The sequence below is a fragment of the Rissa tridactyla genome, chromosome 1 (assembly GCF_028500815.1).
Source record: "Rissa tridactyla isolate bRisTri1 chromosome 1, bRisTri1.patW.cur.20221130, whole genome shotgun sequence".
Taxonomy (NCBI): domain Eukaryota; kingdom Metazoa; phylum Chordata; class Aves; order Charadriiformes; family Laridae; genus Rissa; species Rissa tridactyla.
Genome location: NC_071466.1, coordinates 215,478,267 through 215,497,236, shown reverse-complemented (window position 1 = coordinate 215,497,236; position 18,970 = coordinate 215,478,267). Strand labels below are relative to the sequence as shown.

The following is an 18,970-nucleotide window of genomic DNA, read 5'->3' as shown; positions in this document are numbered from 1 at the left end:
TCCCGTAACTCCAAAATACTATAAATCAAGGCTTGAAAACCCTTATTTGCAAAATATCAGAAAAATGAAAAAATTGGCATCATGCTTATAGATAAATTCTATAGTTTATTTGGCCTTAGTTTGTATAATTTTGGCACTTCATAAGTAAGAACGTCAGAACAAGGCTGGCTAGCTAACCTTCAGAGTCTGGAAACCAACATGAAAACTGGTAAGACTGCAAGTGACAAAGGAAGATAAGATGTACAGAAGACTGAAGTATGAAAGACAAAAAAAGACTATTAATATCCATGGAAAAATAAAGATTACGCAAGTAAGCAAAGATGTAGAAAATCACCATTTATTAAAAGACTTACAGTTAAAGAAAAGTAGTCACGCCACACCAAATAAGTAACACGGTATTTGCTCCATGTGCTACCAAATACTGCCTTACGGGAAAAAAAGTCTTCATAGTTGTACCATTTAATGTAAAAATTCTACTGAAATCGTTGCTGAAATTTAAAATATGCTGATGGAATACACTTCATTAAATTGGATAAGCCATGAAAGGAAGCGTTACATCTTTGTAATCAGAAGACTTTAATACTCATGTTGTAGAATTCAATTTCTTGATTAAACAACAGTTACAGGAAACTCTTTACAGGAACTCAAATAACAATCTGAAGTGGTGAGCCGAATTGTTCATATTTTGTAAATATGAAGCATTATGTCAGCAATGATTACAGCTTTGAGGATTAGTTACTTCATGGTAATTAAGATAATTTTCTTTACTGAAAAAAAGTACTGCTGGAAGTGAAATATTAGCACACAATCCTGAAATGCAGCAGAAGTTCATTCGTTGCCTTTGGTAACATGGAAAAAGTTGACAGAGAAGGCAGCAACATTACTTGACCTTGTTCCTACAAAATAGCATCTTGCAAAGAACCCTCTTCCAAACACAAAGGGTAGTTTCTTTGCACGAGAAATACCAGTTTACGTATTCACAAAGGTTCCCCCTGTTTCACAAGAAAGTAACCCCAGGAGACAAAAATTCATCTCTAGTTACACAGCTGGGACACTTAAGGATATGCCATTGTTCCCCTGCCAAAGAGCACGTATTTGCCTTGGCACAGCTATCGTTTGGATGAAATGTCAAGACATACCTGTACACCTCCTGACTCCCCCCTCTTTGTCAGGTCCCTGCAGTTTTTTAATTGAACACGCCAATTTAACTATCTTTCCCCACTCCCTCACCTCTATACGTTCTATGGACTAAAGTAAATCCTACCAAATTTGCTCAAATAACGTCTTTGGCACTTTCAGGAATGAATCCCCAATTTAGTAATTTCCAGACCTGCCTTGCCTTGAAGAGCTGTACCATCGATTGAAATTTGTCTGAATACAGACGCAAGGCTGAGACACTTTGCACCTACAATACCAGTTTCAAGCATTGGCATCAACAGCACAGGTACTACATACGAGTAGTATACAATTTTATATATACACAACATACAAATTTCAACTCCTAAGGCTATGTTAAAATGAGAAAAGAATTCAGGAAAAATACCTTTTCTTGAATTGCATACTGGTCACATCTCACACAGTAATATCTGCGTTTTTAAAGGGCTACTAAAGGTTTTAAGTTTCATCATTTCATCTATGCAGGCACAGAAACTTCATCACCTCAAGTTCACTTACGAACTTCAACTCCACCAACTTGCAGAGCCTGTCACAGCATGAACTATTTCTTGTAATAAAGAAAACTTTATCCAATTCATAATATTTTCTCAAAGGAAACTGGCATTATTCCTGCATACCACTTACCAGATCACATGGTAGACCTGACAAAAGTTTCCAATTTAGTCTACACGTTTAGCAATATGAGTAAATAACTCCAGTAAATAGTGGTACACATCGGTTTGACATTTGAGGTAGAAGAGGGGAAAGGCCTTAATCTGTGTGTACTCAGTTTGACTACCGAAGTCCTCATAGTATGTATCTACCTCAAAGGGGGACACAAAGTCCATTTACAAAGACAGATATGGGCAGACACTGAAAGTGAATAAAACACTTCAAGGCACATGTGGTTAAGTGAATCAAGAGCCTGTGGGCGGTTGCGAATGTTCATCCAAAGACGTGTACTTCATGTGGTTACAATAGCGAGCCTGTTGTTCAGACAATGAACAAACTGCCACAACTTGTCATGGAGGAAATGACCCACCAAACTCAAATGGGAAAGAGTTTGTTGATTCCAGAAGCGTTCAAAGAACTTGACTCTTTATAAGTCACAAGTGAAAAAAATTGACCATAATAGACATGACTTTTTTTAAATCTACACTTGAAGAGATCAAGTATGGCTAGAGAACAGGAGAAAAACCTTTTGTCCCCTCCTGCCAGGATGTAGGCAGGTTGACGATCTATGAGTTAATGTCCTAAGGTGAGTGGATCTTACTACAGGTCTCTATACCCTTACTCAAGTTTGGGCCTTATCATCAAAGATAAACCAGAGACACACAAAAAGTGTCTATTGTACTTGCTGGTCCTTTAAGCATAACTGCCATTTCCAAACGTACCTGCAGCTAATAAAGACAGTTTCACCTGCACACTGATAACAAGAGAAGATTAAGCAAGCCCAAGCCTTCCTGAGCAGAACAGAAGGCAAATAACAGTCTTAACTGGTTTGCAATCATCTGCCCCTGTGGTTATCAGAAGTCATGACAAATCAATGCAAGACTTCTCATTGAGTACTCATTCTTTAGGTATAATTTCATTGAAATAGCTTCAATCCAATGTGGGATCTACGTTCTTGCAGATGAAGCTTCAAGAACTGATTGACTGATTTAGCAGAGGTATTGCTTCCTAAACAGAGTGTATGTTAGAGTCTGTTTTAACTAAGAAGTCACACCCAGCATCAGCGCCCAAATGATCTGAACACACACCAGCGTTGGGGACTCTTTCCAATTCTCATCAGGAAGCGGCTGGCACGCAGACTGCAGAAACCACACGTGAAAGAAGCTTGTGACCAGGCTAAGTTCTTATTCAGATGGCAAGCAATATGTTATGCTGCTTTGGTCAGTCCCTCCACTTATGCCAAGGCTGCAGTGGAAATAGTAAAGCATTAGCATATTGCATTTCTAACCTACAGGACACCAAACAATACCAAAGATTACTAAGCATGGGCACTGTTCAGCTTCTGTGCAACTCAATAAGTGCCCACACGGAACTAAGACTAACCTGAACAAAATGGCTCTCTGCCACCCAGCACCACCGTACAATTAGCACAGCATAATAGCAGCTAAAACAGATTAAACAGTACGTGCCATGGCCCCGTTTTTGAAGTACTGCAAAATACAAAGCTTCTATGCCCTACTCTAATATCCTTCCTCAAACAGGACGCTCCTCCAGTCTCTAAAATACAGATTAACGCCCTGATGAGGGTGGGATGGTTGGGAAAAGAGAGTATGTACAGCAAGGAGTACCTAAGACAGGCTTTCAATCCTTTAAGTGCCCAGGAGCGACCAAGGCCAAATAGGATTTTTTGGTTTCGTCAGTGCTACAACGAAATTCAATTGTGCAACGCCAAGTGAATACACAGTATACTTTATGAAAAGCCTTCTCAACATGCTAAGCCACTTTATAAAATCTAATTAGAGCTTTCTTCATTTAACTTGCAAATGCTGAAAGCAATTATCCCACTTAAGGACTAACTTACAAAACGTTTTCAAAAAGCAACACAACAGCACCAAGAGACAACACTGCCTCCTTAGAATAATTGATTTGTTCCTATACAGGAGAGAAAGGATTGGGACTCAACTCCTTAGGGGAGGGTCTGCTCAAATAACTATTTATGCCAGAATCAGCATGCATCATCTTAGCAACAGCATTCTGGCATGCTCCGCTAAGGCACAAACATGATAGCTTTCTTTTTTTTCTTTTTCTTGTTTTGTTTTTAAATAAGCGTCCTACGAACCTGCTTTAATGTGAACAGGACTGCGGGAAGCCAGTTCCACTCCCCATCCCACCCCCCAAACAAGAACTGGGGGAGCCCAGCTTCCTTTGGTTATCATAACCTTTTGCAAATAAAGGGTTTTCAGTTGCAAGAAAATCTGTTTTATTCAGACTGATCCAGATGAAAAACCTCAGGAGCAAGCCTGGACCCTGTTCAAGAGTCAGGGAAATAAAAACAAAGAACAGCTGACTAATTCTCCCTTCTTGGTGCTGCAAAAGATTGAATGGAATGTGAACACTGCCTCCAGTATAAAGTTCAAAAATAAGCGTCATGAGGTAAATGCTCTTGTCCTAAAGCAAACTAGGACGAGGACATAAAAAGACACAAACAACCTACTTTGTTTCCAGTTCTGAGAGCAGGCTGTCATGCAACAAATAGCCCCTCCTGCCTACACACAACTGCAGAGATTAATTGCTCTCATTTCCCAGTTTCAGAGCATAATTCATTTCCTCCTCCACCCACCCACCCCACCCCCCCCACACACACAAAAAAAAAAAAAGAGGGAAAGTTCTCCACAATCATGAAAATGAAAGGAAATGCATATTATTCTTGGCGTTCATTCAAGTCTATAGGCTTTTTAAGATTGGAGCTTGTTAGTGCTTTATCAATGACAGTCTTCAGCTAACGCGTACTCACAAAGTGTTTAATCTAAGCTATAGCTCAAAACAATTTGCTTTACTCGTATAGAGTACTAAATTCAGCAACAGAAGCAACTACAGCCATACACTGAATAAAACACTTTCATCCCATACAAGTTGCTCACAGAAGGTATTTTAAGTTTCTCATAACCTGGGCAAACGAAAAACCTAACAGAAGAATTGAATCTATCATTTTTTTACGGTAGCAGAGGGTGTTTGTCTTCCCATCAGCCCAAAACACAAAGCAAAATGAGCAGAGGCCGATGTATCGCTTCTAATGCCCATATACCATCACTGACCACGTGCCAGGACGCCAAGTCACGAGACGGGGCAGGTTGTGTTCAGGGACACAAGAGCATCACGACAGCACTCGTGGAGAGAGCAGCCCAGCGCAGGCACACGGCCCAGGGGGGTGAGCTCTCTATTAGGGTTTCTTAAGCGTGCAAGACCCTCCCATAAACAGCATACCCCAGCTACTTTTTCCGAATCTGTATGATGGCAAAAATCAGTGCTACGTCCAAGGCTTGACAGCTCTAGCTCTAGACTTAAAAAACTTTGAGTGTCACACGGTAGAATGCAGACGCAGCAAAGGACTGAACTGGGATCCCAAGTGTTTCTAGGAGCACGAGACAGGAGTCTAACGCCAAAAAACATTTTGGATGCTGAATGCACACTCCATTCTATTATCCTGCAAGTTTGCCTTAAATAAAAGCTTAAAGCAGCATATGAAGCTAATGGTTACACTAGGTCAGGAGCCACGCATTTCCACTCTAAGATATCCTTGCCACTATTTATGGAAGATAACTGATATTCCAACTTACTTTTACAGCTATAAAGAATATTCATTGAGAGTATGCAAGTTAAATATGTTCTGCCAATAAATATTTTGGGAAGCCTATTAAATAGATCAGAACCTGGCTAAGGAAGCACAACTCTTAAAACTCCCCGTGATCAGTACCGGAAAGCCACGAGTCTACGCAGTTTTTCCACACAAAACAGTTAAATGTCTTACGACAAATATTATGTTCAGATATAAGAAGTTTCTGACAAGTGTTTACAAATAATTAACTATTAATAAGTGTAGCCACAGCTTAGACAAGGAAGATAGACTTCAGTCAGGCAGTTGACATAGTATCTGAGCTATAGCTAATCTGCTTACAAGTGCCCTCCTATAGCAATGCGACTAAATAGATTTAGTTGCAAAGTCCTTTCTGGGCATCTGACTCAGACATGATGGAGCAGATTAAAGTCAGAGGCAGCTTCTAGCACGCACTTTTGATTCATCTCTAAGGTGGGAAAACAAAAAAAAATAAAATAATTAAACAGGATGAAGCTTTTAAAAAAAAAATCCTAAAAGCCTGCACACATTTGGGATAGTCCTAATTTCTCACTGTTGATACTTCATGGCCTCAAGCTGAGCCTTCCACAAAGAGACTTAGACTAGAAGTAAAAAATAAATGGCCTGGTGTGCTATTTTTGAAAGACGGTTCAATGAGCTTATAAGTCAAATGATTAAGCTCAGAGATCATACGACATGATCCTTATGATAGCAGCGGACTGGATTTGATGACCCATGAGGGGCCCATCCCTTCCAGCCCTACGTAAGAATTTACTCAGACTGTTGGCTCCACGCTTCAGGGATCAGCGCAGGTTCAGCACAGCGCAGACGAGCACGGACTCGGTGCAGCACATGAACACTGCTACGAAAACGAATAGATGCTTAATGTTATATTCTCAGGGGATTACCTCTTAAAAATTAAGTCTCTCAGCAAGCCTGCTTGCAGAAGCAACTGATTCCAGAGTATTTTCAGAAATAAATGAACTAGCACATGATCTACTGGCTTCTAATGAACCCTAATTAACGCACCTCTAAAGAAATAAAGTGTGCCCTATGAATTGACTCACGAACTTTCCAAAGCACCAATATTCTGCTTTTGACAGCTGTGTTGCATGAGTTTACCTACAGTACTGAAGCAGCTTTGGCAACAGATGCCTGCGTTACTGCCAGCGCAGGGAGCCGCGTTCCTGGGTCATTTCTAAGCTGCGTGCTCACACTTGGCTTGTTCTCCCACCAAGATATCGTCAAGGCCTTCCAGCAACGCATAACACCGTGGATCTCATGTTGCAGTAAATCAAGGCATCCTATGACCAAGAGAATTTCAAGGCAACCAACTGGAATAGTGGAAAGGGGAAAAAACTTCCAGAGCTTCAAGCACGCAAACAGCGTGAAATAATTCTTTCATTTATGTGAAGAAGGTTGCAGGAATGTGTATGAAGGTCTTGTCTAGGCTTTAGATTACAGTCAAAAATGTCACCCAGCCTACGTGACTCAGCTTACAAATGCAAACAAGAGCAGCACTGAAGTAATACCCTAATACACAACAACCTTGCAGCAGGAGGACATCAATACTTTGTTGTTTTTAACAAAAGGCACAGTTTACCTGCAAACCAAGCGCTACTCACACTGATGAAATGTGAATAAAATTATAGCTCCTTAAAATTTAACAAGTAGATTGTTGCTTTGTTGCACATCAACTGCTCAGCTTTGCTTTCAGTAACACTGATGAAATGTAACAGATGACCCACCACAGAACCAGAGCTTTCACCAGCTCTGAGAGATGGGCCCTCAGGACAACATCCCTCGTGTGCCGAATTTAACTAACCCCATTAACAATTGCAGGATGTTGAATGAGGTCATTTTCTCATGCATCGTAAGTTCACGCTGTCCTCTCATTACCAGTAACAATGGCTAGTGAAGGTCCAGCCAAGAGAGATTTTTCCACAGATGCAAACTATTCAGCTTCGCTACAGTCACACTTGCAGACCAACAGGCTGAAAAAAATTTAACTAGTCATTTCTGGACTGTTTAGCCACAAAGATGAGGATGCAGAAAGGTTGGAATTTATGAAGTAGTCTGGATTTTTTTTTTAATTAATTGTCCTTGAAAAGCTGGTGATAGATAAACATGACATTATAAGGCTAAATACTTTGACAGCCACAGGCCCTTGGATGTTTCTGAGAAGGTGAAGACAGTCTCAAACAGATTACAAAGGAGTAGTTTTTAGCCAGAGGTGTTCGAAAGTCATAAAAGTGGCTGTATAGGTTTTTCCCTCAGGCCAACCCATGGCTATGAGATTGCCATCTCCGAGATACAGTTTAATACAGACTTCCTCTGTTAGCTATTATAGCAACAAGAAATATGGCAAGAGAAAAAATTCATATATCAGAACAGAATATTTCTGGCACTGAAAAAAAGCAGAACTGTGGGGACTGCCATGCTTTCTTTTAAACTAAGTGACAGATGAGGAAAGATGTAGCTTCTGAAATTTTTGTTTAAATCACCTTTCATCTATTCTAAGAACATAATTTAGTTACCCAGCTGCAGGAACCACATCAATTACCACTGGAAGCGCAGCACACAGCTCATCTCTGCTGTGTCATGGTTTCAGAAACAAGCCATCTCCAATTTTCCCATAATCTACGTAGAGGAAAATCAGCCAAGAAACAGTACATGTATTTTTCACTGGAGGTCCGTGAAGCACCACACTAAACCCTTCTCTTCTATATTAAGAAGGGTAAGCATAAAGCATGGCAGCAAACACGTGTGGAGGAGCTTTTAGAGACAGAGCACAGGAAGTAAAGCACGCATGGGACAATGCGAGGACTAGAACCCGACAGATCCTCAGTCCCAGGGTCAGTAAAATCTCCATCACGTACCTGCCGTGGAAATTTCATGGATTAAGTCCTATCAAACATACTAAGCTCTTTCAGGCCTGAGAACTCAACATGTCAATGTATTATCCATTCTGCCAGTATATGCTCTCGAGACAGCCCAGAAAGCTTAAGTCCTAATTACATCCAAAACCTGGTGACAGAAATACATTTATTATTAGCAGCAAGGTCTACAAAAACTTTGTATGTTTTCAAGCATGTAATTACCCAGAAAATTTAGCTAAGGATTTCTCCATGATGATACTTGAGAATGCTTCCCTTATGTCACCATACTGGGATAACTCATATTTCTTTAGGGATTTCTCTATTTGTACAGCTTGAGGAGTGTTAATGTAACAGAAGTCTTTCACAGCCGAGCTGAAATAAGAGACTACTCCACTCCCAGGGCCAAGCTGACTGGTGTATGAAGCTACTTTCACCTTGCTGGCAAGGGAATAAGCTTTCCTCCCACCTTCTACCCTCACATACTCTCCTGTTTCTTTATAAAAGCCTTTTTCCTTATGCATTCAGTGTGAAATACAGGGTTCAAGGGATTCCAGCTGGCTCTTGTCTTACAGGTGCATATTTCTGTCTTTAAAATCCAAGGGGATATAAATCAGCTTTCCTTATACCAATACCCATCGCTTCACTAAATCGTACCTGAAAATTGTGTAATGCAGTTGAATAATGTGTCATCTTCCCTTAGATGCAGTCACAGCCACCCTAGCGTGTCTCTGTGTACTGTCTCATCTGCAATTTACAGAGAACTGGATGATGCAATAACTTCCCAATAAAGTCAGATAAGTAAAATAAAGCTGCATTCCAGATCAGAGATCAGAGCAGTAAGCTCATCATAAGCTAGCGCTGAAGTGGTGATTTTTATCAGAACATAAATGCCACAAGTCAACTATGCACGATGCACTACTTCAAGGTGTGAACGTAGTTTACAAGCTGCACCCTTTGCAACCGAAGGCTTTCTGATGGCTTGAAAAATCTACGTATAATCAGAAGACTGGCACGAACAAGCTCCAGGACTGCGTGCATAAGGCATTTACTTAAGTATTCCCTTCTCTACAAGACTGACTTCAATACCAATGTGTGGAGGAAAGGGATCTCCACACATTGAAACATCTGGTGTTAGGAATAACTGAAGTTTGGCTGGTTTTCTGAACTTTTTTCATGCTGGAAACAAGAACTACAGGCACCTAGTGATGGAATTGAATAACTTAAAAACCAGAGCTGTTTTAAAATATAGATGATCTTTTCTTTTTAAAAAAAGTCAAAGTTAAAAAAGACAAACAAACAAGGCTTAAGAGGACAGAGCTCCTTAGGCATACAAGGTAGCATAAGACAAAATAGAAGCTACCTTTATAAGATCAAAACCTTTTCAAAAAAAGTTTATTTTTAAAAATATATATGTATCAAAGTAGTCCTCCCTCAATTGGGTCTTTTGGGTTTAGGCTGGCTGTGTGGAAATCACTGGAGAAGTTAGTCAGGCATATCTGAAAGTCCCTCTCCAACATTTTAGAGAAAGAATACTGGCTAGAACAGTTTAAAGCCATTATGCTACTAAGCAGGCAGCAAAATAGAAGATTAGCATGAGATATTTAGGATCAGCCTAGAACACTTTTCATTTGGTTCACTTTAGCATCTGCCTTCTTTGTCCCTACTTTTGTAGGCATTTACGCTATTTAGGAAGTTGGCTCAGAGGTGTATCTGTGGTATCCAAGTTTCTGTTGCAGGCTTTTGGGGACAGCTGCTTTCTCCCTATGTGCTTTTGTGGCACCAGGCATCTTGTACAACTGAGCATCTGTACAACTGGAACTATACAGAAGTAGGACATGGCAGATTCTGTATATTAGATCTCAAAGTCCATAAACATCACAGAATTTGAAACAAAAAACCCCTCAAGTTACTCCAAGTGTCTTCCAAACTACACCACCATCTGTGGAGAGGAGTCAATGTTTGAGACTAGTTCAACTCCTACACTTAAAACAGCATAGGGTAAAAAGCTTTACAGAGATAAGCTTGCATATTTCTGCATCACACACACAAAAAAAAAATTAGTCATAGGTGTCACAAACTCTTAGAAATGCATGAGATGCTTGTATGACATTGGGAGCTTTGGGTAAATTCATCCATGTCAACAAACAAAGAAATGCATGCAGACACCGCAGAAAATTTAACTGGAAGTACAATAGCAGATGAAATTCACCTTGGCTGTCACTATTGTGAGATCCTTCTACACTTGTCAGCTCTTACTTTCAGTAACCTGGAAAAGCACTTGGTGTTTGCAGCAAACTGTCACCTTACAATACACCGAATTTCTAAATCACTTTGAACCTACTGAACAGCAGGCACTTGTTGACCCACGTTTTCCTTCATTGTGAGAAACAATTTATGCTCTCAGCCAGTTAACCCGTGACAAGACCTTCACTTCTACTTAAGCACCTTTGGCAAAAAATGCTTTAAAAGTTTCTGAGAAACACGGTGTCACCAAAACCTAACCCATTTATGCAATTTCCACGTCCTTCACAGAGCTGATTTGTGAGCACGATTTTCCTCTAAAAAAGCCAGAATGAGGATGAGTCAACACACCATATTTACAAATATGCACTACAGAAGCTACCGATTCATGCAGTAATACACTGTTTGAATGAGATGCTCCATCTCTTCTCATGTATCTAGGAAATACTGAACCAAGGTACAGGAATACTTGTGACATACAAAATATGCCAACTCTCATGCTGCTTTACTCTCATTTATCAAATCTCCAGAGGCGTCAACATCCCTCAGCATTTTGATCCTATTTAAAAAGCCACATAAATATCAATTTACACCAAGCAAAGTCTTTCCTACAGCTCACTTAAACTGTCCTCCTGTACTGAATTTCACTAAATTGGCCTTCAAAAGAGAAAGCTGCTGCTTGGAAACTAGAAATATTAAACACAGAAACATGCACATTAAATTTCTCTATTAATTGACACTGGCCTAGGATCAAAATGCCCAAGGAATGATAAGGTTTGTTTTTTCAAAGCTATTTATTCCCAAATCCTGAAAAAGTCTACTGATCTACAACCACTAATAAACCCTGGAGACAACAGCATTTGTCAGAACATTCCACTTGGTTCAGGGTATAAACCTTTAAAGGCTCTTAGGCTTCACATGTTTTGGCTGTGCCTTGTGCCAACTGATTCGTAGAGCTATTGCGTACTCAAGCACTCCACAGAGAGGACAGAAGTTGTGGGTGCTATTGAGAGGTCATGAGCTGCTCCGTGGTGTGTCTCCTTGGAAGGATGCAGGTTAGGAGGAAGAGGATTTGATAAGGACTGCAGGAGCCTTGCCGGATCCATACACTGAAGGGATGGTCACAAAATCACAGAACGATAGGGGTTGGAAGGGACCTCTGGAGATCATCTAGTCCAATCCCCCTGCCAGAACAGGGTCACCTACAGCAGGTTGCAAAGGAAGCGTCCAAGCGGGTTTGGAATGTCTCCAGAGATGGAGACTCCACCACCTCTCTGGGCAGCCTGTGCCAGGGCTCTGCCACCCTCACAGCAAAGAAGTTCCTCCTCATGTTGAGATGGAACGTCCTATGCTCAAGTTTGTGCCTGTTACCTCTTGTCCTGTTGCCGGGCACCACTGACAAGATCCTGGACCCATCCTCCTGACAGCCACCCTTTAAGTATCTATAAGCATTGATAATATCCCCTTCAGTCCTCTTTTTTCCAGACTAAAAAGACCCAAGTCCCTCAGCCCTTCTCCATAAAAGAGACGGTGGGGAAGGTCTAACCGAGGTCTGTTTGTCCATCAGCAGCTGTGGTATGTACACTGGAGGTTCATCCCAACGCTGCAAGCAGGTCCTCTAGACCCCCTTTCTAAGACTGTAAGTCATCAGCTACTCCAGCAGCGCCGTGAGCATTTTTTTCCTGGCATAAAAAGGACTACAGAAAATTAGCTTTGGTAGTCTAACTGTTAAAAATCACAAATGTAAATTCAGGTGACAGACATTTCTCCAGCACACTGGAAAATAAACAGCAGCAACAGAGTTTATTAAAAAGGTCACACAGTTTTCATAACGCAATGCCAACGGGAAGACGATGATAATCTGGCGTTGCAACAGAAACTACCAGTCGCTTTACCCCAAAGGCATTACTGCGTGTTACCCCTATGACAACGTTGAATAAGATGCAACTTTTACCATATTCTGCTCTTGTCCAAGCTTAATTATTGAGTGGCTATTTAACCACTGTCACAGATTAATTCGAACAAAAGAGCTAGAAGCAGAACAAGCACAATACAACACAAAAACAAGACTAAGTTCTACTGGAATCTACTCTGGATATTTTTTAAAATTCCATGTCAACAGACATTTCCTTTTCGCAAATTGTTTGTGAACAGTTGATGTCCCTATTAGAGAAACATCTGGAGTCTTTGTTTTTGAATTTACTTCTCAACATTTGAGATTGACCTTTTCATTTCTAAATCAGGTTTTATCCAGATCTCTTTAAAAAAAAAAAACAAACAAACCAAAAAACAACACTGCTGGTTTGCAAGTACAGCAGCCGCCTGTTCACTGTACCTCAGTAAGTCACCAAAACCCTGGCCTATGTCTTGGCAGATCTTCTTCTGAACTCCACTGCAGACTATATCCATGCAGACAGTCCTTCTACAACTCCATTTCTGAAACCACACACATTTGTTCGCATGTTTCTCTATTAAGTACGTCTCTTCTTCAAAATTACCCATACATTCAACTCATTCTTTTTTTTTTCTTTTTAATTCCCTTATTTTGCTTCCTCTCAGACCAAGACCCTTCCCATCTTCCATTTGAATTTCCTGACCTTCCATTGCACTTGGTAATTTTTTTTTCCTCCAAAATCCCTTTACAGCCACTTTATTGTATGAAGTCACAACTCTTGTACCGCGTCTCCTACGCAGCCCTCCTTTGCATATCCCTTCTTTCTTCCATCCCAGCATTACCCTGCTAGAGTCAAGCATGAGGAACTAGAAGAGAAAACATATGCTGCACCCGGCACAGCTGACGCCTTGCATCCCAGCGAGGCCTCCCAAGCTCTACAGAAGCTCAACTGGACAAGGCAGGATCCCAGCAAGAAAGGAAATGAATCCCTTAAACACCAGAACTACCCACACTGGTTTGTGCAGGAAGAAAACACAGTGACTCCTTTTTGACAGGAGGGCCCTGTTTCGTTGCATCCCGAGTTAGACAAAAGTACACACTAAGTGGCTATAAATCTAGAAGAAAAGTGAAAGAAGAGACAGTTACAATTGTGGTGCCTCCTTTTCTATCACTGTTCTTCACTTTCCCAACCTCCTTATAAAGGGAGACAAAGGAAAGGAAGGTCTACCTGCTTATCTTTACCATACAGTCGATAAGAGAGATGAGTCCCAGTTTCCCCTTGGTATTATGTCACATACACACCCCTCCTTATCTTAAGGAGGTTACCTGTCGGGCAAACAGTGAGAAAAAGAGTAAAACCCCAAGGTTCAACACACACAGAAGCAACACAAGCGCAGCCTACAGAACTGGACCCCAGAAGACTAAATCCAGCTTCAGCATCATATTATTAAACATATGAGTAGCCGTGAACAGTGATGAAAAGAGTAGAGTAAAAAGAAACAACTTGCAATAAGAGGAAAAAACACCACAGCTTACAAGGATATAAAATGTAAGGACAATTTTACCTTTATACTGCTCTATTATGATAGATACTAGAATATCGCATTCAGTTTTGTTATTGCCCATTTTGTAAAGGATGTTAGAAACAGTAAGTGCATGACACGCACAGAGATTTGAAGGCTACAGGAAGTGCCTTACTGTGAGATTTTTTTTCAGCTCAGGTTATTTGTCCTACTTGATTACAACTTCTCAACAACTCTGCCAGGAAAAAAGGGCAATATTAAAGTGTTATTTAATCTGGTACGGAAGGTCACAAAATAAGCTATGACAAGAAACTGGAAAAATACAAATGGGAAATAAGATGTTTTTATACTTTTTTCAAATAGTTGGGGAAATCAACTCCTGAATTTATCAAAAAGTCATGGAATCTCAAACTTTTCATACCTTCAAAAGGCTGCACGAATTTCCTGAAGTTATGCTCTGACAAACAAGTAATGGACTCAAAACACAAGCGCCACACAGAAGCTTAACATTTCACAGCATACAGTAAAATGAATTACACAAGCCAAAGGTCTTGGACTTTTTTTGTGTTACCTCCTATAACCCAAGCTACATTCATTTCAGAGGTTTCATACGTCAAATACTGAGCAAAACAGGCCAAGGAAAATGGCTCAAATGAATACCACGAAAGCTCTCGGGATTGCGTGGCCTCTGGCAGTTACCCCTGTCCTCTAGATTTCCGTCTGTTAGTTGTCCATTTCTATTCACATTTTCTACAGAAGCTAAAAAAACAAACAATTTTTTTCTGGAGCTCAACACCAGCATCAGGTCTGAAATGTTTATTACTCAGTCTGGTTGTTCGGCCCTATCAAATTATTTAACTCACGTTCTACTCATTGAACTGATTTTTGGCCCATCAGCCTGCTCTTGAGAAATAAACCTTTCCCCTTCAAATTCATATCCATCTCACATTTTCCCAATGTAAGCATATCCAAAGTCTTCAGAACTGGAAGGTCTGAGTTTTGTGGCTCTCACTGCACACTACACATCAATACAAGCACTTCAGAAACATGGCATTTTTCTGTGCAACAACTCAAACATCATTAACAATATGAATGTTGCAGAACTTACCTCTTTCTCGGTATCCCTGGATATACAGGTCCACTGGTTTTCCTTCACACTATATGCCCAGAAGTCAGCCAGATCCTGAGTTCCATCCCAGCCACCAAACAAATAAACAGTTTCTATTAAATAAAAAAAAGGAAGAACATGTTATTTTTAAGAAGAGAATGCCTTCAAACAGGCTAATACCTACAAAACACCTGTGGCAAACAGACAGACTCAGAAGGGAAACTGAAACCAATTCTTAATTAAAGCACCACACCTCTTTGAATGGAACCAGTCACCAGGACAAAGAAATGGGGTTTGGTTTAATAATGGGAACATTTAGGATTGATAGACAGCCAATTCTCAAGGAGTCATTTCCTATTTCTACATATACATAAGAGGCAATCAAATCCACAGCCTTCTGATTAAAATTCAAGAAAGATAAATCAACAATATTTAACATTTTAGATACTGTGCATTTTAGTCTGTCAATGATATCTCTGCTTGCACCCCATTTGGTGGAGGATTTATAGATTAGAAAGGCTTCTGAGACAGCAGCAAAGCTTTGCTGTTGAGTCCATCCCTAAGAAAGAAAAATGTACTTCAATGATGAGATCCTCTTCAAGGGAAACGCCTTGCATAAAGTAACTTACCTGATGCTGCAAAAGCAAGTAAGTAGAAGAGTTACAGATTTAAGTCAGTGTTTCAGGCCCATCGTTAAGAGCCTGTTACCTTAAACCCACAACCGCTCCCTGAACAGCAAGTTCAAAAGGCTTCTCAGACCTGCTGATAAAACTAGATGAAGTCTCTGAACAGGGGAAGTATTTAAGGAAGAAGTCTCTGTTTTGACATGGAGAGATAACTAAGCTGCTCCCACTACAGAAACATCACTATCTGGTGTCATATGCTAGAAATACTTCATTTTTAGACTGCATTAAAACACAACACAAAGCCAAGTCCAAGAACAAGCCACTGAAGACTTGTAGAGCTTTGAAAAACTCCTTTAAAATCCACAAACCAGTTCTATTATGGAGGTAATGGCCAATTTTTAATCCAACACCAATTAAAGAGCAGAGTTAGAAGTGTGATTATAAACTGGGAATAGTCCCTGACCCTTACCTACCATCAGGATAGTGGTCATCACCATGGAAAGGTTACCCTGGTTCATTAACTTTAATTACCCTTCCTCCTGGACTCAGGGCTCCCAGTGTTCCCTGCAAAGAGCAGGTCCCTTTGTGCGCATAAATTCTCACAGCTCACAAAACCCACATTACCACAACAGCTTCATTGATAGCCGAGAAAAATAAAAGATTTGGCACCAGCTAAGTATCCTATTGGGGCCTTGCCAAAACGTCATGCCTGCCTGTAAAGGCTTTGTGGTCTCAGATGAAATTTAATAGCAAACCTGAATGAATCCGATGAAAACTCAAGATTTTGAAAGTTACCTAAATCCAAGCTGACAGAATTAAATGGCATGTAAGCACTGAAAGAAGAATACGATCATACAGCTAGTGTGAGCTGCGAGCATCCCCAGAGTCCAGGAGTAACTGTGATAACACAAGTGTACACAAACACCATGCCAAACTTATTTTTCATCTTGATGTAAAACTGTAGCTCAGACGAAAGAAAGGCTCCATCACTATCTAGACTCAGAATTACTATAATTTTTTAGTCTTATTGCAGAACTATACACATATTTTTGTAAGAAGTTTCTGGATTTTTAAAGGGTCACTTCTTAATACATAAATGCGTCTGTTGCTAGTAATGTCAAGAAAACAGTTTCTCATAGTTCTTCTAAAGTTTGTAATTGTTCTCCCATGATGTAAGGAAAAATCAGTTTGGGTTTGGGGTTTTTTTTGTCGTTGGCTTTTTGGGTTTTTTTTCTTTAAAAAGTTGAACTCCACTCCGTTCCCCAACCAGCATCACACCTTCTGCTCTATTTCTCAATTCAGATTTTGTGGGCAGGGTTATTTTTTTCATCCTGCATGCAGGACAGACCCAGGACACATGCCCAGCACTCCCAGGCATTGCCACATAAACAACATTATGAAAAAACACTCAAAGAAGAGGGCAGATACAGAGAAGAGACCACCAACTTCCAGGCAGCAGGAGTAGGAAGCTTGAGGGGAGCACAGTAACCTCACATCAATATAACTATTTCTATTGTAGCAGCACTAGGGAACTCAGGATACATCTTGCTCCGGCAGAGGGAAGGATTCTTCCTTTGTATCAGAGCAATATGTAACACAGCAGTATTGATGCTGCTTTATTCAAGCAAGTCTCTATTCTACTTTAGGAACAGAGCAGAAGAATTTTCAAACCTACCTGCAAGGCAACAAGGAAAACATGAAAGGAGTTATATTTATCCTAAGCTTTTACCAGCTACATTTAGGGAGTCAAATTTCTCCTCCAGCATCTTAACCTTACCTCCTCTACGTTTATTTTGAATACAAATTCAACACTTTGAATTAAATATGTTCTGTTAATATTTCTAAGCTGCTTGCTCAGTCAAAAATGCTTCTATAATGTCTGAATTCTTTCCTTCCCTTACTCTCTGGAAGACTAGAAAGTGCCAGAGCATTCCTTAAAGTATTAGAGAACATACGCTCCCAAAAATTAATGTTTCCTGTCAACCTCTCCTTAAGTTCTATTTTTCAGAAAACTACAGAAAGCAGCCTTTCCAATCCCTGCTAAATACCCAAATTCTGCAAGCTGAACAAAACAAGCTCCCTAATGATCTCCTCATACATGATATGCTCCAGCCCTCAATTGCCTTGGTGGCCCTTCCCAGGGCTCACTTTCAGATTGTCACCATCCTTATTGTACCAGAGATGCCAAACTGGGCACAGTACTCCAGATGTGGCCTCAAGTATCAAATACAGGGACATCAACACTCCCCGTAACTTGCTGGCCTTACTTCTGCTAATGCAGCCTAGCAGGAGGTTGGCCTTCCTCACCACAAGGGCACATTGCTGACGCACATTCAACTGTTTACCACCTTGCAAATTTTCTTTCCACGGAGTCAGTACCCAGCCTATACTATCACACACAGCTGTAAGATCTCAGGATCAGGACTCTGCATTTGTCTCAGCTAAACCTCACAAGTTCGGGGTCCCTTTGACTCACAGTCCTATTCTCTAGTTCATCAACCACTGCCCTCCCAATTTGCTACCATCCCAAATTTCCTGAGGGCGTATTTGAGAATCAGTGTCCCTAGAACTAAGAAGGGCTCATCACAGAAGTAAAGAAATGTAAACGTAAGATATCTCAAAAGCCTTCTACAAAAAGACGTCACTTCCCTACATAGTAACCATAGATTTCGTTATCTGCAATCAGCATTGTCCACTTTGTAAGGACCACTTAGAGCACAACTATAAAGCCAGACCTTAAATTTTCACACCACTCAGTTTCTGAATCACAGTTCAGTGTCGATGGTGGCTGGCTGTAAGTTTTTTCAGGCTAGGGCCAGTCTGGGTAGGCATACAGCCTTCCTCTCGAATGTGAAAGCACTGTGAAGTTGAGTCACCTCCAGGATTCAGCAGCTGTTTGTGTTTCAGAGCTTAGAAGCCATCTGTGTTTTGTTTCAGAGATCTCTTCATCTTGTACACAAGTCCTGTCTTTAAATATCTTATGGGTAGCAGTGTTTTCCTCAGGCAAAACAGCATCCTTCTTCATGTCTGCTGCTCTCACTTCATCTTTTTCATCTTTCTATGCTGCTTTTGAACCAGTCCCATCATTTCCACTGTGTTGCCCACGTATACTATGGGCACACTGTGCCCACTGCTCCAAATCTCCCACTGTTCCCAGCCTACAGATTTCTTCTCACTTATCTAATACAATGAAGTAAATAGAATTCCTTTCCTACAAAACAAAAAGCAAAATAACGTA

General features: G+C 40.5%; 1 protein-coding gene across 4 annotated transcripts in view; it reads right to left on the bottom strand.

Moving 5' to 3' along the window:
* Positions 1-18,970, bottom strand: part of MKLN1 (muskelin 1) — a 105,752-nt gene that overhangs the window by 40,173 nt on the left and 46,609 nt on the right. For all 4 annotated transcript variants that reach the window (XM_054221622.1, XM_054221632.1, XM_054221649.1 and 1 more), the window contains one exon: positions 15,107-15,219. In XM_054221622.1, coding sequence (XP_054077597.1) covers positions 15,107-15,219 — 113 coding nt within the window. The remainder of the gene's footprint in view (positions 1-15,106; positions 15,220-18,970) is intronic.